Here is a 26,482-nt window from a genome sequence, read left to right on the forward strand (position 1 = left end):
GACATCAGACACTTAGCAACACATAACACTATATTCCTATCTTACAGAATAGCTTAAATATTGTAGATATCATCATCTAAAACGTGCTCAATAAGATGAAATGATAGTTTTTAAATAGAATTTTCCTAAATGACTTCTGTGAAAACAAAGAGTCGCTACCCTAGCAGAGCTATCAGTTGGATTGCTTTCTGGATGTCCTTTTAAAAGCAAAGACCAAAATATTAAATGGAACATTCAAATTATTCAGTAAGATAGAAAAGCAGAATGAATAAAACATTAAATAATACTTTTAATTGAAATGTTTATAAAACAGATCTATGAGAATGACATAAAATCATGGTGCATAATTTAACAGCAACTTGTTGCAGGATACAGGCCTTTAGCAAAAATGAATACACACAAAGAAAATTATACACATCAATACAAAATAGCTAATAAAAGATGGAGATAAAACTAAAGTATAATTAATTAACAACAGAATATTAATTTTAATATAAATTGTATATTATCCTTTAAAATCTTTTAAAACTCAGGATTATTACATTCTAACCTATTCAGGAATGTTAAATTTGTATTGTGAGAAAGAACTGGCAGGGCTAAAATTTACATTTCACGGAACCTAGAAATCTAAATTTATAATGGTTGAAACGCAGGGAGAAGCAGAGGCTTGTCTGTTCGATATTCTCTCCTCAGCCTTTTCAGCATGTTGCCCTGACCCTCTGGGGACAGTTGTTTATCCACAGCCTCGTCAGGCAGACTGAGGGCCCACAAAGAACACATACTAAGTTCCTTCGAGCAGAGTCCTCAGAGACCAGCACTCATCCCAGGGTCACCTCTCAGTGAGTCACAGAGATTAGTCACAAGGGCACCTAGTTCCAGGAGTAACTGTGAAGACAGTCCTCATCAGCTCAAGGGTGAGGAAAAGACCGTGAAGGACGAACATCTGTGAACTGTCGGACAGAGCACCTGCCTTTCTTTGTGTGTTTGGTCAACAGGAGAGTCCCTGAGCTACCAGGAAGTTTCCTAGTCTGCCTGCATTGTGGATCAGTGCACAGTGGAAATTTAGTGATTTGTAAAGTTAAAAACAATCCAACAACTCCTAGTATGGATCTCAGGTTAACCAGAAGCCCTGTTTTATCATATGGCGAGGAGCCCTGAAAAACTGAGCACTCTATAACACTCTGAGTAGGGAAGAACCTGCTCACTCCTGGGGTTCACAGGCTACACTTTAATTGAGAGTTAATTACAAAGACGGGATAGATGCTGGAACTTGTCCTGCTGAACTCAGAACAGTGGAAGGTTGAGCACCTCATGTTCCTGACATCACACAGAACCATAACACTGGACTAGGTGCCTTACACTGTGGGTGGCATTGCTTTGTCGTGAATGCACAGAACAATTCTGTTGTCTTTCAGTCTGCTTGCACACCTCAAAGCAGGATTTTATAGATTTATACAGGTATATTTAGCTGTTTGTAGTATATTATAAATTATATTTATGGTACTTATATTTTAAATGCCATATGAAAAAGCTAAATTTTGTAATAAGTAAGCCTCATTTGGGGAGGGAACATTACAGAATATATTACTAAATAGCTTAATGACACAAAATTTAAAGCAAGACTTTTGTTATTTACATAAGAGATAAATAATAGCAAAATTGAATATATTCATTTTCCTTTTCTTTCTTTCCTTTCTTTCTCTCTTTCTTTTCTTTCTTTTCCTTTCTTTCTCTTCCTTTCTTTCTTTCTTTCTTTCTTTCTTTCTTTCTTTCTTTCTTTCTTTCTTTCTTTTCTTTCTTGAGGCAGGGTTTCTATCTATATATAGTCCTGGCTATCCTGGAACTCACTATTTATATCAGGTTGAATATATGCTTAGAACTCCTTTAAAAAAATAATTTTCATAACTTAACTGTAAGTAGGAATATATTTTTATCAAATTAATAATTAATTTTGAAAGTAAAATTCTTCAAACTTGAAGTTATGCTTATTTGTAAAAATCCAGCAGTTACACATGAACTCATCAGCACCTTCTATAATGTACAAGATACTTAGCTCTGATAAATAATCAAAATTTACTCATACTTTATAATGTTTTGAAATTTAAATAGAAAGCTCATGGAGATTCTCTGAGCTAAATTTCAGTGTATCTTCTTAAAATGGATGAGTACGTTTATACTTAAATGTGATTTTGAATATTCCTAATTAAGGAGAAGAAATCTGCACAAAAGCTAAGCAGCATGATACATGTTATATGGGTTTTTCCCTCAGGAAAAGTTATTTGGCTGTCGTTACAGAGGACTGAGACGGGTTCTGTTTTCTACACTCCCATCATTTCCTCTCTTGTACTTCTCAAGACAAACATTAGGAAACACATTTTCACTCCCCTTAAAGCCTCCCTACCTTCTCTCCACCCCTAAAAGCTTTAAATTATATTTCATTGACTGTGTGTGTGTGTGTGTGTGTGTGTGTGTGTGTGACAGAGAGAGATACACAGAGAGACAGAGACAGAGAAAAGGAGGAAGGAGACCATGAGTGTGCTTGTCAGAAGACAATGAGTCCGTGCTCTGACCCCACACCCATCCCAGAGGTCAGGCCTTTCAGCACTTAGATTGCAATGACTATATTACATTTATTCTAAAAACTAAAGCTATTCTGTTTTTGTAGCAGTCCAAAGAAAAAGTGTCATTTGAAATTGTATTCATAGCTTTTACATAGTTTCATATTTTCAAAGGTCCCATGTATGTATATTAGCAGTAATTTTATATTACAGGCTTCCTATCATATGCATAACAATGTACTTTAATAATCTAACTTTTAGAAATATTTCATTGTATTCCCACATTTAATTGCCTTACAGTAAAGTTCAAGAAGTAAGCAAGTATTAAAAACACATTGCTATTTTTCACTAGTTCATGACAGTACCGGTATGTATGTATGTATGTATGTATGTGCTATACAGTGTCTCACTGCATACGTATGTATGTATGCATGTATGTACTTAGTGTCTTGCTTTGTACTTATGTATGTATGTGTGTATGTATGTATATACTTAGTGTCTCGCTTCATACTTCTGTATGTATGTAGTATGTAAGTACTTAGAAAGTGTCTTGCGGTGATGGCCTGGAACTCACAGTGTGGACCAGCCTCATCTCTAACTCACAGAGAACAGCCTGCATCTGCCTCCTGAGTGCTGAGACTAAAGGCATGAGCGACCACACCCAGCTTGTTGGTATTTACTGTTAAAAGTCATGAATGTACTGAATTCCTACAAAAATTGATTATGATTAATATAATGAAGATGAGGTGTTCAATATTACATTTGGCCAAGAAGACAGCACCAAAGAGTAGTGGGCTATTTCCGAGGCCAGCAGTGCAAGGATAGAAAAACAGACACTGGTGGGAAAGAGAGGGTCCACAAAAATAAGAGTCCTTTTATTTCTGATGGTTGGGTTCAAGTCAGTAGGTAACTTTAGAGGTGATACAATTTTAGGAAGAATACACACAATTACATCTTGTCTAGAACTTTTACTGTAATAAATAAGGGACAAATGGAGAAAATGTAATATATCCTAATGTTTGAACAAAATGCAGTTTACACAAGGAAGACCAGCACTGACAAATTTTGTTAATTATGTATCCAGGGACACATAATCATATAGATTTATAATTAACCACTTGTCCTAATATCCTTTGTGCTTAAAAACGGTTTCCTAATGAACAGCAGTAAAGGGAAAGAGGCTTCTCAGGAGGAGAAAGGACGTGGCCACCTTATAGGAAATGTTAAAGAGCTGCAGGATCTCAATAGTTCATCCACACTGTTAGGACCCTTCTCCCTGCTCAGTCCTGCACTGCATGGGGGGCTTTGTGCAACTATGGGTTCCAGGCAACTATGGACTACCCACAAGTAATAATAAAATTATGACTGAGATACTTTTAGACATCCTTTGATGCACACAACATACTCCGAAGACTGCCAATGACTCCACAAGACAGGAACCATCAAGGCTGGCGTTGAGAATGTAGTACATGGAGATGGGTCGGGGGTTGTGTATACTGATGTTTATAAAGCCATGGGTCCTGACGAATGACTCCCTAGGATGGCTGCTCACTGTGTGACCTCAGGCAAATTTAATTCTTCTGTCCTTCAGGTTTCCGTATGGGAAATGAAGATAACTATTTCATGGGTTTGTTGTAAGTATTAAATAGGGCAAGTGTTTAGAACTATTCCATACTCCCTCAGTGGATGACGAGAAAAATCCCACACAGGAAGGGTGGTGACTGGCCAAAGTAACATATAGACTGACGTGTGACAATTACTTTCATTGTAACTAAGGACAGGTCCACAATTCCTGGGGTTGGTACTGTATTCAGAGTACCAGCTTGGGAGGTCAAGTGTTGCTAGATCCTTCCCAATTGACATAAACAGGAAAATGGAACGGTTCTGTAATGCGATGGAGACTAAAGCTCTCGTGAGTTATGCATTGGTATGTTGTATCTCCAGTGCACGTTCAATACACTTTTTCATTTGTCTTTAATTTGTGCTCACATACTCACACTGCTGTGTATAATGGATGACATCCTTCCTGTCCCATTTTTATGACAGCATAAGATTGCTCCTGCAGACCCTAGATGTAATGTGATGTGCCCCTTCTCAGTAATATATGATTATGCATTTCTGCTCCTTAAATTGGATAGTAATTAAAATTTTTAGCCTTGGGGAAAGAGCATATCCACTGAGTAATGTTAAAAGCTTCTAATTCTGCTGTTTTGCCAAGTGTTCTAAACATTATATCTCATCTGTATTATTAAGTACAAATATTTGTGCCCAACTATTCAATATGGTTAAAAGAACAACAGTGTTACAGTTGCACAAAGGAAATTTCTCCATTGTAACAATAGATGTGGACTACAAAATTGCATGTTGGAAAAACATAACATTTATAAAAATTAACTTGAAGCGAATCCGATCTCTCCTTCCGCAGAAAACTCACTGCAGGTTTTAGACTGCAGGACTGCCAATCGACAGCCCGCTGACAGGGACCAAAGCGAGGGCCTAACGTAATGGCATGGATGGAAGTGTGTGTGGCTTCTGCGAGCACCTCTTGTCATCACATCACTGTGACCCTCTCTGGGGACAGATGAGGAACCGCTCCTCCCATGCCTTCATCTAGAAACTGGCTCTTTTCCCAGCCCTTTTTAATTCGTTTTAGCTTTCGGCTTATGCATGGGAGGAGTAATATCATCTTACCCAGAATTACAATGGAGGGCAAAACGAGGGCAAGAACGAAGTTTGGTGGTGTGTAAAAGCGGTAGTACTCTTCTGCAAACGCACGCTTCCATCCGTAAATTAACACGTGGAAGGTCGTGATGAGCAGGGCGACGTAGCCAAGCGTAGACTTGAGATGGGAGAGGAAGAGAGAAGAGGTCCATTACTCACCACATAACAACCTGCAGATACCCTGTTGATTTTTCAACCTTGCACAAATCAGATCATGTTGAATAAACTGAATAATCTCATTAACTAATTCATTATATCACAAGGTTTTCCGTGCCCTATCAAAACCCATCATGAATATTGTGTGGTTTTATTTGAATGGTTACTGTTTAATCCTTCCTTTGTGTTGATCATTCTGATCTTAACTTTCTTCAACTAGAAATAACACCACTGTAGCCCTCTTATGTTCTGACTTATGTCCTTGGACTGATTCTCCTACTAGGATTAGTGATCAGCTCGTCTAGCTTTTCTCTAATGGTATAGATATGCCTGGTGGCCATGCTTTATCAAGGTTTGTACAGAAGTCACTGTGGCACACAACTGTGATCCCAGTACTAGGGAGGATGCAGAAAGAGGACTACAAGTTCAAAGCCAGCCTGAGACAATATAGTGAAACTCTGTCTCAACAAACAAGCAAACTAGTAGTGGAGATTATCCAAATTGCTACATGTTATGTATAAAACTATAACAGTTTAAAAACAGGTTCATACAGGTATATGTTTAAACATATATACAACATTAAATACTAAAGAGCAATTGCTTGAATACACACACACACACACACACACACACACTACAAACAGATACTAGTTAATAAGAAAACATGATAAAACTTAAAGAGTACTACTATGTAATGTGGGTAACAATTCAAACATAACCATGATAAATGATATGACTAAAAATGCTTTAACCTATAACCATTTTGTAGGCTAAAAGGTTACCATTTTTTAGTTCCCTAAATTATTACATTAAGGTTGCTTACTTTGACAACTAGTTTATATCAGCATAGTGACGTAATGTCTAAGTTCACCAGGAAAATGTCAGCTCTCTAGCAGACAAGATGTTTGCAATTACTTGTCTAACTTTGTGATGATAGATGTCTGTCTAGCACCTTCTAGCAGAAGGCCTTCATTTCCTTTCAGGTGTGATCAAAGGGAGAAAATGAATTTAGACAAAGGTTGTCCTTGATTAGAATAAGGTTTCTGCATGACTTTAAAGGGGTGGGTTGGAGGGAAGTGGTGGGGAGTGTCAATAGTGAAGACACTTGTATACATGTATATCATTTTCAAAGAATAAAAATATCTTTTAGAACCTCCCTAAAGTAGCCAGACATGTGGTATACACCTTTATTTTAACCCTAGCACTGGGGAGGCAAAGGCAAGAAGACCTTTCTGAGTTTCAATCCAGCCTGGTCTACAGAGCAAATTCCAGGAAATTCCAGGACAGCCAATACCACATAGATAAATTGTTGTAAAACCTTCTCACCCCACACAACAACAATCCAAAAATAAGCAAATAAAACAAACAACAACAAAGACAAAAAACTCAATAGGCAAGGGACAAAAAGTTAGTATACTCCCAAATGAGTCTACTATATACATCGTACATATTGTACTATACACTGTTTGGATCAGAAAGTACAGACTGTGGCCATGTAACTAGAATCCAAATTGTCTGGATGTGTGTGTGTGTGTGTATTTAAATATGTAAATTGTGTTATACAGATATTAATGGAGATGAATGTTTAGCTTTTTAAAGAACTCAAGCGTTCTTTGACTTTCTTTACAAACACTCTTGTGCATTAGTTTGTGATTGACACATTAAAGTCCATTAACAAGATTCACAAATCCAGTTGGTTGTCACGACCCATTAGCATACTTACCTAGCGTGACAGTGCTTATAACTGTGTGTGTGCATGTGTGTTCATTTGCCTAATAATGTATTGACTTTCAACATTAAATTTGACCTAAGCCCACTTCTCTCTTTATTCTTAACATGATAGACAATGTTATGTAATGATGTACTGGCCTTTCACTTACTAAACTGGCCTTCAGGTACATGTGTTATCTGAACTGGATGTACAAATTATGGCCTCCAAAGCACTCTTCTTAGGTGGTGCATATTAACCATTGAACTTAATGAAATTCTGTGTCCCGCAGTGCATTACCAAACAAGCCCCAGTATACCTGGATGAAACTGAACTCTCTCCAGTTCAAGGCGTTGCTCACTGACGGGATGGAAGTGACCGCCAGCAGGGACAGTAAGCCCAGGCTCATGATGCCAAAGGAGATGTACATCTCGATCCTCCAAACCTCCTCCTCGTTCCAAGCATTCTCAATATTGGCATGAACCTAACAAGAAAACACATACCAATTTCCGCTACTTGGGAGAATGTTAGCTGACTCTGCACAGCGTTTGCTCTCAGTCGAAGAAGAACCAGGCCATTTACGATCATCTTTAACGTTAATAGTGCTAGTTCAGCATAAAGAACCATTGTAGAGAATCCGTTCTTATTCCAGACATAGAGAAAAGGGGAAAGAGTGTTAAATCACAACAGGACTAAGATGCCCTCCTTTTCAAATATGTAAGGGGGCGGGGATGAGGTTAAGCCTACAACAGCTGGTTCACACTAAATCACTACTACAGTCCAAGACCAGGGGATGCCAGCTGACTGGTTCCCAAGTGACAGAAAAAGCATTTGTAGTCAGGCTCAGTTCTGAGGTGCTTTTACAGGTTGGTATACATGTGGCTGAATGTCTGGGGCATGCTCTACTAAGTTTAACGTAGAAGCCAGGTAGGGAGTTCAAAGTTACCTTCCTCATCACGCAATGTCAATGTCTCTTTCTTACCCTTCCTCAGGCAAGGATATGGAGTTGAATTATCTGTCCCTTGAATTACTCCACTACTAAGCCTTCCAAACCCCAGTTTCATTGATTTGCAGTATTTTTTCAAAAATCTTTTCCTTATGTTGCTAATACACATCAGTCAAGTATGACTTAACTGAATTTATGGCAATCTGCATAGTGAATACTTCTAGAATTACATAATTAGAACAATATAATTAGAGCATAAATGAAGAGTTGGTCTCCTTCAGTTGAAGGAGATTTTGATTTAAGTATGTATCTATAGATGTAAGAAAATACATTCTAAATACCATCTTAACTTTGTCGAATTTTATATAACAAAACATTCTTATTTTTAAAAAAGCCACCCCTACCAACATCCTGAAAGAGCCTTTGGGGCTTCTATGTTAAAAAAGCTCTAACCAAATACCTGTCCACTGGGGGAGGTGGTTTCTGTCTTTAATCGCAGCACTCTTAAGGCAGAGGTAGGCAGAGCTCAGTGGGTTTGAGGGAAGCTGGTTTATATAGAAAGTTCTAGGCCAGTGAAGGCTACATAGTGAGGCCTTGTCTCAAACCAAACCAAACCAAACAAAACAAAACACCCTCCCAAATATACTCCTCTCCAGTATCTACACAGCTATACTGAAGAGCAATATCCACCGATAAAGAGACCCTGTCTCAAAAAAACAGAAACACTTCCCTGCCCCCAAATACACCAAAGGGAAAATGCCATTTAAAAGTATATATAAAGTTACACTATCCTAACCCGGATTTTACAGCTCCTATGAAGGTATCACACTAGGGCCAGATAAGCCCCGAGCATGCGCAGTACCTGCTGATAAGCCATGTTGAGGAACAGGTATCTTTCCGACCTCCTCATTGGTAAGCAGAGGCTGTAGGCAACGTGGACAACTGCAAAGAAGAAGCTCAGCAATCCCAACTGTTTCCTGCACTGCAGCCAGGTATCCAGCCACGCGGGAAATCGGCGGTACTTAGTGCCAGAATAAAGCTGATACGCAGCTGCCAGGAGGCCAGCCAGGTACACCAGAGACAGCAGGGTGATGGCGACGATCGGCAAGGTTTTGTTCACAATCTCAATGGGAATCTTGTAAAAGTCACTCTGCTGGTTTCTGGCATATGGATGTATCACATCTCTGACAAAGGAATAAAGAAAGAAAAATGTGGCCAAGCTTATGGCTACTACCACTGGCCCCCTCCAGAGAGTAAACAGTCGCAGAGGCAAGTTTTCAATCTCCTTGGCTGACGACAAAGATCCCAAGTCAACGGGAATAAAATTCAGCTGACGGGCGAGCTCAATAACCTGTTGTCGAGCTTGGATATTGTTGCTGCATATATAAACCTGGAAGAAAAGCCAAAAAGGATGGTTACCACTGCTGTACATAAAAGTCCTATCCTCAGTCACAAGGTCGACTGAATCTGCGGGGCATTGCTTATTGACTTTGTATGATGTAAGTGAATGGAGAAATAAATAATTATCAACTGTAAATTACTAAACAGACCAAGTAAATAATACATGTATTATTATCAGTTTTAAAACAATATCCTTTTAAATTCATTTTTATTAGCTATTTTCTTCATTTACATTCCAAATGTTATTCCCTTTCTTAGTTTCTCCTCCAAAAACCTCCTATCCCATCCCCTCTCCCCCTGCTCACCAACCTACCCATTCCCGCTTCCCTGTCCTGGCATTCTCCTACACTGGGAAATTGAGCCTTCACAGGAACAAAGGCCTCTCCTCCTATCCTCTGCTACATATGCATGGAGCCATGTGTACTCTTTGGTTGGTGGTTTAGTCCCTGGGAGCTCTGGGGGTACTGGTTGGTTTATTGTTGTTCCTCCTATGGGGCTGCAAACCCCTTCAGCTCCTTGGGTCCTTTCTCTAACTCCTCCATTGGGGACCCTGTACTCAGTCCAATGGTTGGCTGTGAGCATCCACCTCTGTATTTGTTAGGCACTGGCAGAGCCTCTCAGGAGACAGCTATATCAGGCTCCTGTCAGGAAGCACTTGTTGGCATCCACAATAGTGTCTGGGTTTGTTAACTGTATATAGGATGGATCCCCAGGTGAGGCAGTCTCTGGATGGCTTTTCCTTCAGTCTCTGCTCCACACTTTGTCTCTGTAACTCCTCCCATGGGTATTGTGTTCCCCCTTCTAAGAAGGAATGAAGTATCCACACTTTGGTCTTCCTTCATCTTGAGCTTCATGTGGTCTGTGAATTGTATCTTGGGTATTCCGAGCTTTTGGGCTAATACCCACTTACCAGTGAGTGCAGACCATGTGTGTTCTTTTGTGATTGGGTTACCTCACTCAGAATGATATTTTGTAGTCCCAACCATCTGCATAAGAATTTCATAAATTCACTGTTTTAATAGCTGAGTAGTACTCCATTGTGTAAATGTACCCCATTTTCGGTATCCATTCCTCTGTTGAAGGACATCTGGGTTGGTTCCAGCTTCTGGTTATTATAAATAAGGCTGCTATGGACATAGTGGAGCATGTGTCCTTATTACATGTTAGAGCATCTTATGGGTATATTCCCAGGAGTGGTATAGTTGGGTCCTCAAGTAGTACTATGTCCAATTTTCTGAGGGACTGCCAAGCTGATTTCCAGAGTGGTTGTACCAGATTAAGTGTCACATTATGGTTAAATTTATTAGTATCGTAAAAGACTTAAAATTCTACAATAAAAATTTAGAAAGTCTTTGCCACCTATGATGAAAATAAAGTACAGAGAATCTAGCTGTAACCTGGAAGACTCTGAGAGGTCCTTGTGGCAGGGAGGCTGCTGGAAAAGGAGGTACACTTGCTCTTCTAGGGCACAAGGGTCAGCAGCAGCAGCAGCAGCAAGGGAAGGCACATCCTTCCCCAGAGGTCTCCCTGGCCATCTCCTTTCAACCCACATTTTTTCTTTCCTTCTTTCTCTTTTTAGTTAAATTATTTGCATTCCAATGTAGCCCCCTTCTGGTCCCCCTCCCGGAGTTCTTCACCCCATCTCCCCACTCCTTTGCCTCTGAGAAGGTACTCTGCTTCCACCTTCCCACCACCTTACCTCCCCCCCCCAACATCCCCCTTTCCTGGGGCATCAAGTCTCTACAGGATTAGGCACATCCTCTCCCACTGAGTCCAGACAAGGCCGCCCTCTACTACATATGGGCCGGGGGCCATGGACCAGCCCATCTATATGCTCTTTGGTTGATGGCTTAGTCTATGGGAGTTCCCAGGGGACCTGGTTAGTTGATACTGTTGTTCTTCCTACGGAGTTGCCATCCCCCAACCCAGCTTTCTTAGGGTGAGGCTGGATCCCCTTGCTTCCTTCTCTGGACATCTTTTAAGTCTAGGAATGTAGAGATTCTGCCTAGCAGAATGGTGGAAAACCCTTTGCTCCTTATCCAGCAAGAGTGCAGATGAACAGCCTCTAGGCAGTGACCTTTGCAAGTAAAATGTGCAAATTGTGTCACGATGCCAAGCTCCCTGTAAATCTTAGGGCCAGAGGCCAAGTCATTAAGTATCTGTAAAACACTTCTACAATTCCAGGTACACTATTTCATTAGTGAACACAGAACATTTCCTCATTATTTTTGATAATTATATTTCTCACAAGTAAAACAATGATTTTTATAGGCTTAATAAACACAATGGGAACTGCCATTTCTAAGACTAAGCATAGTATCTCTACAGGAACTCTAATGATGTGATAGGTAGGGCGAGGAATCTCAAAACCTCGCTGATACTGTAACATAGTTGAACATTCAGTGAGGATCGGTTGAACCCCAAGTTCAAGGCTGGAGTGAGCTACTGCTGTAGACAGGTAGACGATCTCCTTCATGTAAAAAACATATTGGTATAAAGTTTCTAGTAATATATTAGAAAAACAAATTTCCAAATATATCCCTGAAGACATGTGTACCCAGACTCTGAAAGAGACCACACTGACGTATTTGCATGCTCTACCGATTCACACAAAGGTGACAATACAGAACTCAGCTTTCAGGTTTTAAATCTCAGCTGATGGTAGCCTGATGAAAGATGAACAAACACGTATTTCTAAAATGGGGATTCTTTTATAACAAAGAAATAAAGGAAGCATTCACCTTGATTTATTGCAGATGTGGAATGGTGGAGCAAACCCTGGTTTCTTATTTGGAGAAAAGTCTATAAATGAGGACATATTTTAATAATCTAGATCTACAAGTGAGACATGCACAGCTAAGGGCACAGGCATTGTGAAGTGCCAATTACATGGCTCTTGTGATGTAGCTCATTCTGAATTTGAATTTAATCACTGTTCCACAAGGGTTTTTTTTTCATTCTGTTAAAAATTAAAATGACCATGAATATGAGCAAGTAATTATGTTAACTTTGTCTGATAGGCTCTGGTTTGAATTTGCCAAACATTACAGGATATGTTTTAAAAAAAAAGAAAAGAAATGAAATGACAGTCTCTAGAAGGTAGAGTCTGGCTTGTGTTCGAGCACTTGCTTAGCCCTAGCTTGCTGGGTCTGATCAGCAAAACCTTGGAGGAATCACGGACTGTTTCAAATACTTGATCCAGGGATGATAGCTTATGCCTATAACCCCAGTGTTTTGGTGGCTGAGGGATGAGACTGCAACAGTTTAAGGCCAGCGTGGACAATTCTCAAAACACTGGAAGCAAGGAGGCAAGGAGAAACAGAGAGGCTTGATGGATAGTCAGTGTGATGGCTGATCTTGTCAACGTGACTGAATCTGAAGTCACCTAAGGGAAGAAGAGGCACGTGTGTCTCCAGTGTGTCTGAGAGGCACAGATTCCAGCAAAGAATAAACGGAGAGGAAAGACTCCCCATGAAGCCAGGCACACCATCCCAGGGGCTGGGGTCCTGGACTGAATAAATGAAGAGAACGGAGAAAGGTAGCAGAAGGGTGGCTTTGCCCTTTCTGTTTTCTTCCCTCTATGACATGAATGGCAACACTCTGCCATTCTCCCACACCATGATGGACTGAACCCTTTGAAGCGGTGGGCAAAGTATATCCATCTCCCTTGAAGCATTTGAGTCTCAGTGATAGAAAGTACTCAATATAGACTTCATGACCACAATACATTTACTGTGTAATGGATGCAATTGTCTGTTTAAAAGGTTTATTGTATGTGGTTTGTGTACACGAGTCAGGTGCCCTCAGAGGCCTGGAGTTGGAGTTACAGGTGGTTGTAAGCTACCCAGTGTGGGTGCTGAGAACCAAACTCCTGTCTTATGTAAGAACAGTATGTACTCTTAAGTGCTGAGCCATTTCTCCAGCCCCACAATTAACTGTCTCTATGAACAAAAATGAGAAGGTCCTTTTACTGCAACCCTGAGATTGAATACCTAAGTGCACCTCCAGAGGACTTCTAAAGTGCCTTACCCATGTGTTTTCTTATAGATGCTCTTATCCCAGAAGCATTAACAGAGCCTGCTGTCTGCGTCATTCACAAACTGAACTAGACTTGGATGCTGAGAGTGAAGCTGAGAAATCCACTCTACCTCTGCCCTCCTTCCCCAAAGCTTAAAGTCTAGCTCAACAGACTTTACACTTGATATGCTATAAAATCTTAATCCGTGGGCTGGTGAGATGGCTCAGTGGGTAAGAGCACCCGACTGCTCTTCCGAAGGTCCAGAGTTCAAATCCCAGCAACCACATGGTGGCTCACAACCATCCGTAACAAGATCTGGCGCCCTCTTCTGGAGTGTCTGAAGACAGCTACAGTGTACTTACATATAATAAATAAATAAATCTTTAAAAAAAAAAAATCTTAATCCGTGAAAAATACAAAGGCTATTCTCGAAGGTTCCTAAGGGTTATATGAAGTCCTTTCCCCTTCAGAGATAGAATGCAGTTTTACCAAGTATCCACAAAAAGGCAGGGAGGGAGAGGAAGAAAGGAAGGGCAGAAGGGGGTAGTGCGTAATAAAAACACTTGCTATAGTCTTTAGAAATTCTGGAGGATTAATGTAATGCATCAGAGGACACATTAGCTAAATCACCCTTTCTTTAATTAACTAGCTATTACAGAAAAATCGATGTCATTTTATCAAATTATCTGCATCATTTTTGTGAAGAGAGGTACGCATTTACAAGGTTAGAATGTAGTCCTCATGTGATCTCTCATAGTTTTCAAACCATCACTAAAATGCCTTAGAACTTGATTTACTTGACTATAAAATACCAAATAATAAAATCAAAGGCTTCATACCTGGCGGCTGGCATCCTTGGGACCTAGCTGAAGTGCCCAAGCTGAGATCACATTAAACCCTTTGACAATCAAGGAATCCGGGAATAACGAAGCCAGGTACTCTGCATTGGATTCTGGGTACTGGTTTACTCTCATGTTGTTGCTCACATCAATGAGGATTTTGCCCACAAGCAGATGTCTCAGGTCCCACAAGGAGGTGTAATGTTCTCTATGGATAGCCACGAATATTATATTTGTTTTTGTTAAAGCATCTTCATGGTGGGTGACGTCTACCACGTGAGGAAAAAATTCTGATGCAAACTTGGGATTTCTGCTTCCTATGACCACGTGGTAGCCACATCTAATAAGCCGAATGGTCAGAGACTTGGCAAAATCCCCACTTCCTATCACCCCCACGGTGACCTGCCTTGCATCTTTGATACCATTTATGCCATTAGGCAAAAACGTCTCCAGGCTCTTAGGGCTTCCCATCATAGAGATGGATTCCATGGTAGAGACTCTTCTAAGAGCACCAGGAATGACCTAGAAGAGAGAGAAAAATTTTTTTTCATCAAAAAGTAAAAAACAAAAACAAAAAACAAACAAACAAAACCCCACTTCTAGACACTGTAATTATGTTCTACATCTCTAAAGACAAAATATTTCGACATGCTATGTAGCCCGAACATAGCAAGCACAATTTGTATGCTAGAGCAGATCTCAGAAATAGAACAATAAACAGAAAGGTGATCGGTCAGCTAAATGGGGACATACAAATACCTGGGGGATCGTAAGATGTAGCTTCTCACACAGAGGGCCCGCAGGGAGGCTCTGGAGGCTGCATTTCTATAAGAGCACGGCAGATGCTGCTGGACAGTGGAATTGCCTATGTGTAGCGAGGAAGGCCTAGGGCAAAGAAGGAATTTCACTCAGAATGTTTGTCAAAATCAGCTCTAGCAAGCATGCGATCAACACATCAGGTGGCAAATCAGAAATGACATCAGAAGCAGAGAAAAGGACCTTGATCCCCAGAGAGGGGGGTAGAAGGAGGGAGAGAGGGAGAGGGGGAGAGGGGAGAGAGAGAGAAAAGAAAACCCATAAAAACAAATTTCCATGCAATACAACCCAAACTAGACAATCATCTGGGGGTATAGTCTGTGAGCTATCTCATATATACCTGATTAACTACAGATTTTAAAGGAGGCTAAGATAAAACAGCCAACAATAAAATTAATGCCATTATTTAAACAATATTAAAGAAAAGCAGGCATCAAAATCTAGTAAGAGCCAGGCATGGTGGCACAAACTTTTAATGCCAGCACTCAGGAGGCAGAGGCAGGTAGATCTACAAGAGTATGAGGCCAGTCAGGTCTATGTGGTGAGTTTCAAAGCCATTCAGGGTTACACAGACCCTGTGTCATAAAATAATATAAAATAAAATAAAATAAAATAAAAAGAGAAAAACAACAGCTTAGTACAGAGTCAGCTGACCACCACAGACAGTTTATCATTCTCCCTGTATCCCATAACATAGGTCCTCTATTTAAAATGATGGCAATCTCTGGCTATTTCACTGATTTTCAGCATTACTTAGTGATCTTAATGTCTAATTTAGATTCCGTGAAGGGAGAAAATGCACCACCTTTACACCTATTACACGCCTGTTTCACGCCTTTCAAGTCAGGAAGTGTAATTATCCACTCTCTCCGTGCAGTTCTGGGCTCTCAGGTAGTCCTTGGCAACCTGTTCCTGCAAAGCCAACCTCACAGTGCACATCGCATCAGTGTAGTGCTGACTACCCTGGAAATCTGCAGTTAAAGGCACCGAATGAAACCAACACTCATTCCATCTCCAAATGAAGGGTGGTCAACTTACCGTCTCCTTCTCTTATTCACATCACCTAGGGAGGAAAAGTGCTACTGGATTCACTCAGAAAAGCCAGAGATCCCCACCAGTACTGAGCTATTCAGTGTATACTACAGCATCTCTCATGGAAGAACTACAAAACATTCAATCTAATAATCATGATAATAAGGCCTTTTCCAACTAAAACCATGAAAAGTTAATAACTTATCTGCCTCTTAAAAAAAAAAGTTTAGACCGTTCTAAACCAGAGTGTGGAGAAGTATATAAATACCTTAGAACATGAAAATGTCACCTCTCAGTAAGCCACAACTTTTATATCTATTAATGGGTAACACTTGTATAAACATGCTTGGACCTTAATCACATAGTATTCCTAATGGCAAGTTCTAACTGGACCCTAACAGTGTGGTGTGGCTAGGAATAAAAATTAGCCTAATAAATGAGACTGTTTCACTGTAGTGTCTCTCTCTCTCTCTCTCTCTCTCTCTCTCTCTCTCTCTCACACACACACTCTGTGTGTGTGTGTGTGTGTGTGTGTGTGTGTATAAGAGAGAGACAGACAGATAGGCAAACAGACACAGAGACAGAGATGCGCACGCTCAGAGAGATATTTTTTCTTTTAATTGGATATTTTCTTTATTTACATTTTTAATTGTTAACCCCTTTCCTGGTTTCCCCTCTGAAAAACACCCTCCCCCTATCCCCTGCCCCTGCTCACCAACCCACCCACTCCCACTTCCTGGCCCTGGCATTCCCCTACACTGAGTCATAGAGCCTTCACAGGACAAAGGGCCTCTCCCCCCATTGATGTCTGACTAGGCCATCTTCTGCTGCATATGCAGCTGAAGCCATGAGTCCACCATGTGTGCTCTTTGGTTGGTGGTTTAGTCCCTGGGAGCTCTGGGGTACTGGTTGGTTCATAGTGTTTTTCCTCCTATGGGGCTGCAAACCCCTTCAGCAACTTGGGTCCTTTCTCTAGCTCCTTCATTGGGAACCCTGTGCTCAGTCCCATGGATGACTGTGAGCATCCACTTCTGTATTTGTCAGGTACTGGCATTGCCTCATAGGAGACAGCTATATCAGACTCCTGTCAGCAAGCTCTTGTTGGCATCCACAACAGTGTCTGGGTTTGGTGACTGTATATGGGATGGATCCCCAGGTGAGTCAGTCTCTGGATGGTCATTTCTTCAGTCTCTACACCACACTTTGTTTCTGTAACTCTTTCCATTGGTGTTTTGTTCCCCCTTTCTAAGATTGATTGAAGTATCAGAGAGATTTTAATTTTATTACCTAGTGTGTGTGTGTGTGTGTTGGTCTAGCCGCACATCTGTGGTGATCAGGGATGACTTTGTGGAGATTGAAGTTTTTTCTTTATACTGTTTGCTTAGGGGATCAAACTCAGGTCACTAGAGTCACACAGCAAGCACTTAACCAAGACCCTGGCTTGCCAGCCCCAAGGACCTTCCATGGATTTAAGATATGAAACATTTATTGCTGAAACCATACACCATACTTTTGTGTATAATCTCATAGCTCATACAGTATTTTTACTCAGAGTATTATCTTAAATCCTCAGGTGGGTGAGCAATATATATTATTCCTTTTCTGAGACTCTGTGGCCACCTTGAAGGCATATTTGGCTTTTAGAGAGAAGAGAAGAAAAGAAAAAGGGCCAAAGAGTGTGCTTATATCCCACTGGGCTCAGCCACATTTGGACTCAACCCATCTCCCACAATGGATAATATCTGATGCTGAGGCAGCATCAACTTCATTCATAAGTTGTTTATCCTGTACTCTGAGTCTTTCCCTGACTGTCTTACAAGTGGATACATGAGCTATTGATGACATTTTCACATTTATTCAGTTAGGCCAAAAAAGACACAAAAAAATTACAGGATTTACACATTTCAGTTGACAAGGGATGATGCAGTTATAGTCTCAAGGTAGCTCTGCTCTGTAGTGGCTCACTGTGAGTGTATCCGGCCACTGTGTGCTCTGTGCACAGAGATAAAAAGCAAGGGAAGGCACCATGCTTACACAGGAGAAAATCACTCATTGGGGAGTGGCTGGATGTACTTATAATAAAAACCTAAAGTGCATGGTCAGAATATACTGTAGAAAGCCAGGAGAGAGCATTGCATGATGCATGTTCCCTTACTTCAATTGGATAGCCTCTGTTTCTCTGTCTCTCGTTCTGCTGCATCTCTCTCTCTCTCTCTCTCTCTCTCTCTCTCTCTCTCTCTCTGTGTGTGTGTGTGTGTGTGTGTGCATGTGCTGTTTTTGTATATGTTTTTCAGTTTTTAAAAAAGGTTTATTTTATATATATGGGTGTTTTGTCTGCATGTAAGTCTATACACCAGAAGGCATTGACTCCCATGGGACTAGAGTTTTATCTGGTTGTAAGCCACGATGTGTATGTTGGAATTGAACCCAGGACCTGTGGAAGAACAGCCAGTGCTCTTGATGCCTGAGCCATCTCTCCAGGCCCTGTGTGTCATATGTGGGAAAGATAATAAATTTGTATTTACCAACAACTCCCAATTCACGTGCGGCTTCTGCACCATGTTGATGAATGTGCCACAAGTGCAATCTAGTTGAAACCAGGGATGTCTCAGCATGAATATGGCTTCCCATGGTCTCAGGTGTGCTAACTTCTATGTCTCGTTCCTACTTTTATATAACCAATGTTCTTTGTTCAGGAAAGGGTAGTGATAACAGTTGTCTCTGTTGGCAATCTTAAGCAGCCCTTGTCTCTGATTGGTTTGTAAAACTGCCAAGCTTTAGGGCTATAATTTCTATAGCCAGTAGGAGGCTCCAAGTAGAAGAGCCCCAGTAGCTGTTAGGAGGAAAGGCCTTTCCTTAGACCCTGGAGTCAGCGCCCCCCTCCCAGCCCCCACCCCTAATCCACAGTTAACTGCTTAGTCATACTCCAAAGCCAGGAGGCACATTCCAGAAACGGAATGCCAGATATCTTAACCTCTCTAACTCTAGAGGATGACTTTAAACATTACAACTTTTGGCTTGTGCTAAGACAGTCCCTAAATCTTCTTGACATTTAAATAAACAAGTAAAACCCAACTGCTCATGTAGGGCAAGAACAGATTTCTATGGGTATACGTGTTTTGTTTTGTTTAGAGATTTTGAAAACTTTTAAACTCTTCAGAAAACCCCAAAGGCAAGGCATGTGTGATTTCCTAACACAGTGGAGTTACTCTGGGGCTGTTTGAGATTTCCAATGTATTTCTTAGGTTCAATATGTATTCAATAACTAACTGCGATGGAGATATGATCAACACACATTCTTCGATACTGAGTCACTAAAACAACATTTTATGCTCAGTGTATTGCAGTTACTAATACAGAAGCTGGGCACAGAGGCAAACGACAGTGACTCCACCACTTGGCAGGTGGAGTCAGGAAGATCTAAGGCCAGGGATGGAGGACAACATTAAACTCCAGAAGGAGAAACAGGCTCATCTCTGTGAATTCAAGAATTCAAGGCTGGCCTGGGTTCATGAGACCCTGTTCAAATGGGGGATGGGGTGGGGGTAGGGGTAGGGGTGGGGGAGAGAGGTGGGGGCAAAGAAATAGTTCAGTTATTTTTAGGAACATTTTCAACTAAAAAGATGTAAAAAAAATTTTTGATTGAATCTAATAATCCCAGAAAGTTAGTTAAAATATTTTTCTCAAAGATTTCAGATACTAATTTTAGCTGTGTGCATATGTGTGAGCGAGCACCTGTGGGTATGTGCCTGTGCGTGTGGAGGTCAGAGGTCAACATGGAGTACCTATTTCAATCAGTTTCCACTTCAATTTTTGAGGTGGGGGTCTCGTAGCCCCATCCCCCTGTCTCAGCCTATGCAGTGCTGGGATTATAGGCTCTATACAAAGGTTCTGGGGACAAAACGGAGGGCCTCATCAAGCTCTTTATCACCTCAGCCATCTACTCCGTCCTTAGATACTTTTCAATAAGGCGAAACATCTCCCTCGTGTTTCCTCAACTAAGAGCCTCAGGTATTCTCGGCGGGTGATATCAGTTTGGGCATCCGTCCAACACTGAACACAGGACTCATCAATCCCCATGACTTTCCAAACAAGCATTCAACCAGGCGCTGACTCTCCAATGATACAAAACAGGCACGCACCGACTTCCTGGTTATCCAGTCAATCAAATTATGAATGACGAAACATACACAGAACTTTAAAAAATTCAACTTGACTGAGGTGTGATTTACACAAACACTTTCTCCATTTTAAATAGACAAATGAGTAGCTTTCTGTAAAGGCACCACGTTACAAAGCTAACGCCACTCACTCAATGTAAGAAAACTGTCTAATTGCAAACTCTCCCTTTTTAAAAAGGTCCTGCATCCCTCAATGCCTGAAAAAAGCCACCAATGAGTTAATATAACCTTTCTTTCTGCATGTCTGTCTGAGCTTGGTTGCGCAATAGATCTGCGGCAGGGAGGTCCCCACTGGTGGCTAGAAAGTCTCAAAACTGCCTCAAGGCAGTCATTTTCAACGGTAGCGCCACTGAATGACCTGGAGAGATTTAAAAGTAACGATCCCTGGTCACCTGTTCCTCCATTCTGATTTTATCAGCCAAGGGTTCAGTGTGGGTATCAGAAATTTTATAGGAGATCATGAGGTTCGAAGAATAGGTAGACAAGTCCAAAAACACTTCTGAAAGGTCAGGATTCATTTAATATTTATTTTGCGGTTCAGAGACTGCAGATTTAGCTGATTCTTATTTATGTCTATTTTCACATTGTTCTTCCCAGCAGTGAAAAATAACTACCCAGAGGACAACCGCTGCCCTTAGTGACTGAAGGTGAAGCGCGCGTGCGTGCATGCAAGTCCATTCCCCTCCCTGACTCAGAAGCAGTGTCAGAAAGCCCACTTACTGATCTGCAACATCCTTCCTTCACTTTTCTGGGAAAAGCGATGCCATTCCTTAAAATGTGTCATCACACCACACAGGAGGACACTGAGTTCCTGTTTCATAACACTCAAAATTCCAAGTGTGCTGGCGATAGTAACCCTTCGCTCTCCCAGGACAGGGTGCCGTTTTCCTCCGTTCTACTGGCTCCAAAGTCTCTTGTCTGAGCAAACCCAGTCTGTAATTGGAGATCCTGGCAAGCTTTAATCGCAAATGTGAGCGCCAGGGCTGGGATTCTCCTGGAATATAACATGAGATTATCGAGAGCTGGGGTGACTCTGACTTCTGTCTTACTTACAAGCTCCAGATGATGGCCAAAGTGCTAGTCCAAGGGCCACTTTAGCTAAAACATTCTTGATCTTCTCTAAGTTTTTATTTAATATAAAATATTAATTAATATATGTAATATAGATTAAGTAATGGATAAAATTATTCCATTTATGGCGAGTTTTATTATTTTTGTGCTGCTGAGGTAAATGGACTAGTGTAAGCTTCCGAAACCATCTTGATTGTCAGCCTGCCTCTGCCTGATTCCTATGATCGTCTCCAAATGCTAAAATTTTCTTCCTTTGAAGTCTTGAAGCAGCATAAGATATTACATTATCACCTCAGATTTAACACCAAGCACAGGAGTTCCCGTTAAAAGTATATTTTAAGTAGCATACAGGCTCCTTGAGATTCAAGGTCCCTATGGGTATTTAACTTGACCTATGGCAGTTAATATTTGACGAAGAATATTGACACTATACAACAATGCAATTACTGTAAGCTGCACAGCCCTTGTGTTAGCTTGACTATGGATAACCCCCAAAGGCTCATATAGGTGTAGCCTTGTTGAGGAAGTGTGTCACTAGGCATGGGCTTTGAGGTTTCAAAAGCCCATGCCAGGCCCAGTCTCTCTGTGCCTAAATATCAGGATGTAGAACTCTCAGCTCCTTCTCCAGCACCATATCTGCCTGTGTGTCACAATGCTTCCTGCCATGATAATAACGGACAAAGCTCTGAAACTGTAAGCAAGCCCCCAATTAAATGCTTTCTTTCTTTAAGAGTTGCCTTGGCCACGATGTCTCCTCACAGCAATAGAGCAGTGACTAAGAGCCCCTAAGTTTTTTTTTTTTTTTTTTTTTTTCAGTTTAGGATTCCTTGACATTCCTCTAGCACATTGGCAGAAGTTGGGCTAAATTGATTTTGGAAAAAAAAAGAAAAAAAAAAAAAACAGAGCCTAATTTATATTGCATGGAAACATCTAGGACATCAGTTGTTGGATGATCGCAATTCAGAAAAGAGCTATCCTCAGAGATTCTCATGACTTTCCCAATCTGATGACTGCTATCAAGCAAATCAAATCCTGCAGAGCCATGAGGCAGGTACAGCTCATATCCAAACCTCCTTAACTTACTCTGAAACTCTAACAACCTGTCCCCGTAACCTCTCTGCTCTCCACTGACTTCTCGATTATCCCTTTTCACTGGAGATGTTGTTCTTTGTCCCTCAGCAGGTGTCAACAATCTCAAGACTTCACCATTCCAGGAGATAAACCTTTTTTTGGAGCCAGGGTTTCCCTGTGTAGCCTTGGCTGTCCTGGAACTTGCTCTGTAGACCTGGGCAGTCTCAAACTCAGAGATCTGACTGCCTCTGCCTCCCACGTGCTGGGATTACAGGTACCACTTCTGCCTGGTAGAGCTAAGCATCTTAACCTCAGGGTCTCTTGTTTTCATGACTTGTTCGTCAAAAGCAACGAGTCTCTGCCTCCCAGTCATTCACTTTCTGGGCGCATCCAGTACCTTCCTGATAACCTCAGCTTAAACCTTCACAGTGATGCCTAAGAGGCAAAACAACTTTTGTTTATGGATCTCTCATTCCATTCCTGGATTCTCTTTAAACCCAGCCTGTGGACACTGAGAGTAATTTCATTGAAAAGATTCTTACTTGCCACCACATACACTTAGTAAAACTCTAGAAGAACCCAGCTACCCATTTTCTCTGTATCTCCACTCAGCTCTCTGCAGAATGCTAATGAAAAACCAGACAAACATGTTTACTAATCTCATACATCCACGATAGCCACCTTCACCCATCAAAAGCCACCCATCTTCCCACTCTCCCCTGGAGACCATCCTTTCTGCCTTCTAAGGGCACTGGATTATAGCCGTTCTCATGGCATCTCAAACTTAACAGGTTCAAAACTCAACTCTACCTGCAGTATTCCAGATTCACCACTTCCTATCGGGTGCTCAAGTGATGACTCTGCAGTGGGGATTCAATCTCTATGCTTTGTTTGCCCTCATCAGGAAACCCCTGTTCTTAAAAATATTTCTTGGTCTCATAGTGTCTCGTAGCTCTCGCTGGTCTGGAACTTGCTATGTAGACCAGGCTGGCCTTGCCTCATAGAGATCTGCCTGCCTCTGCTGAGATCAAAGGTGGGCGCCATCAAACTCAGCCCTTTAAAGGACCTCTTATGCCTTCTCTGAGGACACCAACACACCCAACTAGCCCAGGTGCGTTTATCTGTTCTTACATCAAACCTTCACCCCCAGCCCTCCCCCTCCCCAACTTTGAGATGAGGTCCCCTGTGCTGTTGAGGCTGGTCTCAAACTCCTGGGCTCAAATGCCCCTGCCTCAGGACCTGGCACCTGAAGGGCAATATCGTCATGCCTTGCTTGCCAGTATCTTATCTTTACCTTTCAGTCTCTCTTCACTTTTTACCTACACCCACTCTCTACATAAGAGCTGTGGTCCCCTTAAAACACAAATGGCATAAAATATTTCTCTTCCTTAAAAGTCAACGGCTTCTTCTCATACCTGACTGTGACCCAAAAGGCCCCAAATACAACAGCTTCTGCTCACCTCTCCAGCCTTCTCCTTATGGCCCCATATTTCCTACTGCCCAGCCCCAGGATTCTTTTCAAGAAGTGGAAAAAGCAGATCTCTTTTCCATCCGACTCTGCCTCCTACAGATGTGATTGATTCCAGCCTACCCACCAAGCATCTCCCAGCCCCTGTTAAGTTCCCGGGGAGCTGTTTTAAAGAATTGCTTGTTTGCTCTTGGACTGTTTACTTAAAATCCTCAACACACACACACACACACACTCCTATCCACTCTGCCTGGCACATACCAACTATGTATGCAATGAATGTTCTTTGTCACTAAATGCATTTTTATAAACACCAAGGCCAAAGAAAATGTAGTGAGGCTCTAGGCCAGATCTCTCTTTCCCATGGTTAAGATCCGTGGGCCCAAAAGGCCTCAGAGGATTGAAGTGGTGTGTCAATGTTATGCCTATGTCAATGTCTTGGTTACCTCAGAGTCATAGTTACAGGCGGAGCAGAGAGTAACTGCACCTCCAGATATTCTGCCTGCATCTTTTCTCACAGGCCTAGCCTTCTGAGCTTTCGTTGCATCTTTACCCTTCTCTTTTTTCTGTATCATGTGTAATCATTTTAAAATTCTGCCTTTATCTGTGCTCTGTTCCAGTGTTAAAGTACAATTATGCTCATTCAATAGAAGTACATTTTCCATGGTACCAGTACAATAAAAGTGATTTAGATGAAGCTCCTGATTCCCATCTTTCACAATTAGCTAACTTATCACTGTTGAAACTGTCCCCCAGCCCCACCCCACCCCAGCCCCACCCAGACTAACTGAGAGGCAGAAACCGCAGTGAATGCCACCATCTCACGAGCATCTCCAGGCAGCCTGATAGCTGCCCCGGTGCAGCTAAATACTCTGGATTTCCTATCTTATGTTTCCAAATAGGTTATCTTGAGGATGCGGGGGTGGGGGTGGGGTGGGGGGGTGGAGGTGGGGGTGAGCATAGTGTCAAAGAAAACATCAACTAAATAAATAAGTAATAAAAAAAACTATTAAAAGGGTGGTGGTGGGGTAGACTAGAGAGAAGAAGGTTGCAAGCAGTGGGGTGGTTAACTGGGGCTTTAGGTAATCAAGTACTGAGGGTTGAAGTGGGGGCAGGAGTCTGAATTTTATTTCACCTACAGTGATGGGCGATAATTAAATGTGGGCCAGAATAAGTTTTTCTACTTAAAAACAAACAAACAAACAATCTGCCTGAAGAGTAAACACTGACACCAATCCTGCTCCACAGGATAGTGAAGATAATAAATGGAATTCTCCCCGACCACAGGAAAAATAAAATCTCTTTATCTCCCTATGTTATTTTCAGAACAAGATTTTTAGGGCATAATTTTCAACAAGTTTCAGCTGAGGCTGAACACGGGACGCAGAGGTAATTAAGGACACTGAAAGACCAGACCAATTACTTCTAAACGCAAAATGGCCTGAGCACACCCGGATTACATGACCGGGTTTATAAGCAAAGCCACTGCGGGCATTATTTACCTGTTTGGCAAGCAGTGCTGTACGACAGTGAAAAGTGCCGCATCAATCCAAAGTGGCTGGCAAAAGTAACCTGCGGGTCCTTTCCCTTTCGGGCACATCCGACCTGGGACAAGGTCTCTCCTGGCCTCCTTTCTGTTGGGCCCGGACCCGAGGACTTCCCAGAGCTCTGGGAAGACCGACGGGGATCAGGGGGCGGAATGCGTGCGACGGACGCCCTCCAGCACCCCTCCCACTCGCCACCTGGCCAGCTCCAAGCCCCCGGAATCCGGGAGGAAAGATGCGGCTCCCGCACAGCACCCGCTGCTCGGCGACCCCGGATCGGCCACCCTGGCGCTCTGGCCACCCGGCTCACCTCCACGCCCTCTTCTCCGAGCCACGCTCGCAGCGCAGCGCCGTGGCTCCCCCGCGCCGAGGGCCCGCCGAGCTCCCGGGCCTACGGAGTGCTCCTCCCGCCCAAGCTCCTCCGGCCCCCAGCCGGACCGCGCCGCGCCGGGGAGGTGGAGCAGGAGGAGGCGCGCGGAGGCAGGGCTGGCGGTGACGCGCAGGGGGGCGCGGGTCGGTCGGGGCAGAGTGCGTGGGGACCCACCCGGCCGCGGTCCCCACGCCTGCGCGCGATCTTGCGGAGACCCCCGTGGGAGCAGCCCTACGTGGATCCCGCCCGCGTTTACACTCCACTACCTCCGAGACGCTCGCCACGCCGCCCGGACTTGGCTTTGATTAGTGCCCTCCTCCCTGCCCACCCCCCTTCTCCCTACTCTGTTCCACACAAACCTCGAAGAAAGTGCGCGTTTTTTCTCCCTTTCGGCTGCATCATGTCCTTGAAAGGGAATGATCAGAAATGTCCTTCCACGAACCGCATTTTAAAACTCCCTGGGACTGGAGGCCCTTCTCAGCCGTGGGCTGTAGGGGTTAGTCTGTGGACTCTGACCTTTCCTGTCGCCTGTGCCCCCGAGCTCTGTGCGGACTGGAGGTGAAGCCGAGTCAGGAGACCAAC

The 26,482-nt window shown here is 42.4% G+C and overlaps 1 protein-coding gene across 4 annotated transcripts; it reads right to left on the bottom strand.

Moving 5' to 3' along the window:
- Window positions 1-300: 300 nt before the first annotated feature.
- On the bottom strand, window positions 301-26,482 carry Steap2 (STEAP2 metalloreductase). 4 transcript variants are annotated; one of them, XM_021162543.3, is made up of 6 exons: window positions 26,260-26,482; window positions 15,107-15,232; window positions 14,348-14,869; window positions 8,952-9,479; window positions 7,463-7,627; window positions 301-5,397 (listed from the first exon to the last, which is right to left on the bottom strand). In XM_021162543.3, exons 3-6 carry the CDS (start codon window positions 14,834-14,836, stop codon window positions 5,110-5,112), a joined length of 1,470 nt encoding a protein of 489 aa, XP_021018202.1. In that variant the 5' UTR covers window positions 14,837-14,869; window positions 15,107-15,232; window positions 26,260-26,482; the 3' UTR covers window positions 301-5,109. The 4 variants fall into 4 exon arrangements, with proteins under 4 accessions (XP_021018202.1, XP_021018203.1, XP_021018205.1 ...); XM_021162544.3 differs by lacking the exon at window positions 26,260-26,482 and adding an exon at window positions 25,841-26,159; XM_021162546.3 differs by lacking the exon at window positions 26,260-26,482 and adding an exon at window positions 25,489-25,806.

Source organism: Mus caroli, unplaced genomic scaffold (genome assembly GCF_978045245.1).
Source record: "Mus caroli unplaced genomic scaffold, Mus_caroli_1 scaffold_4, whole genome shotgun sequence".
NCBI classification, from domain to species: Eukaryota; Metazoa; Chordata; class Mammalia; order Rodentia; family Muridae; genus Mus; species Mus caroli.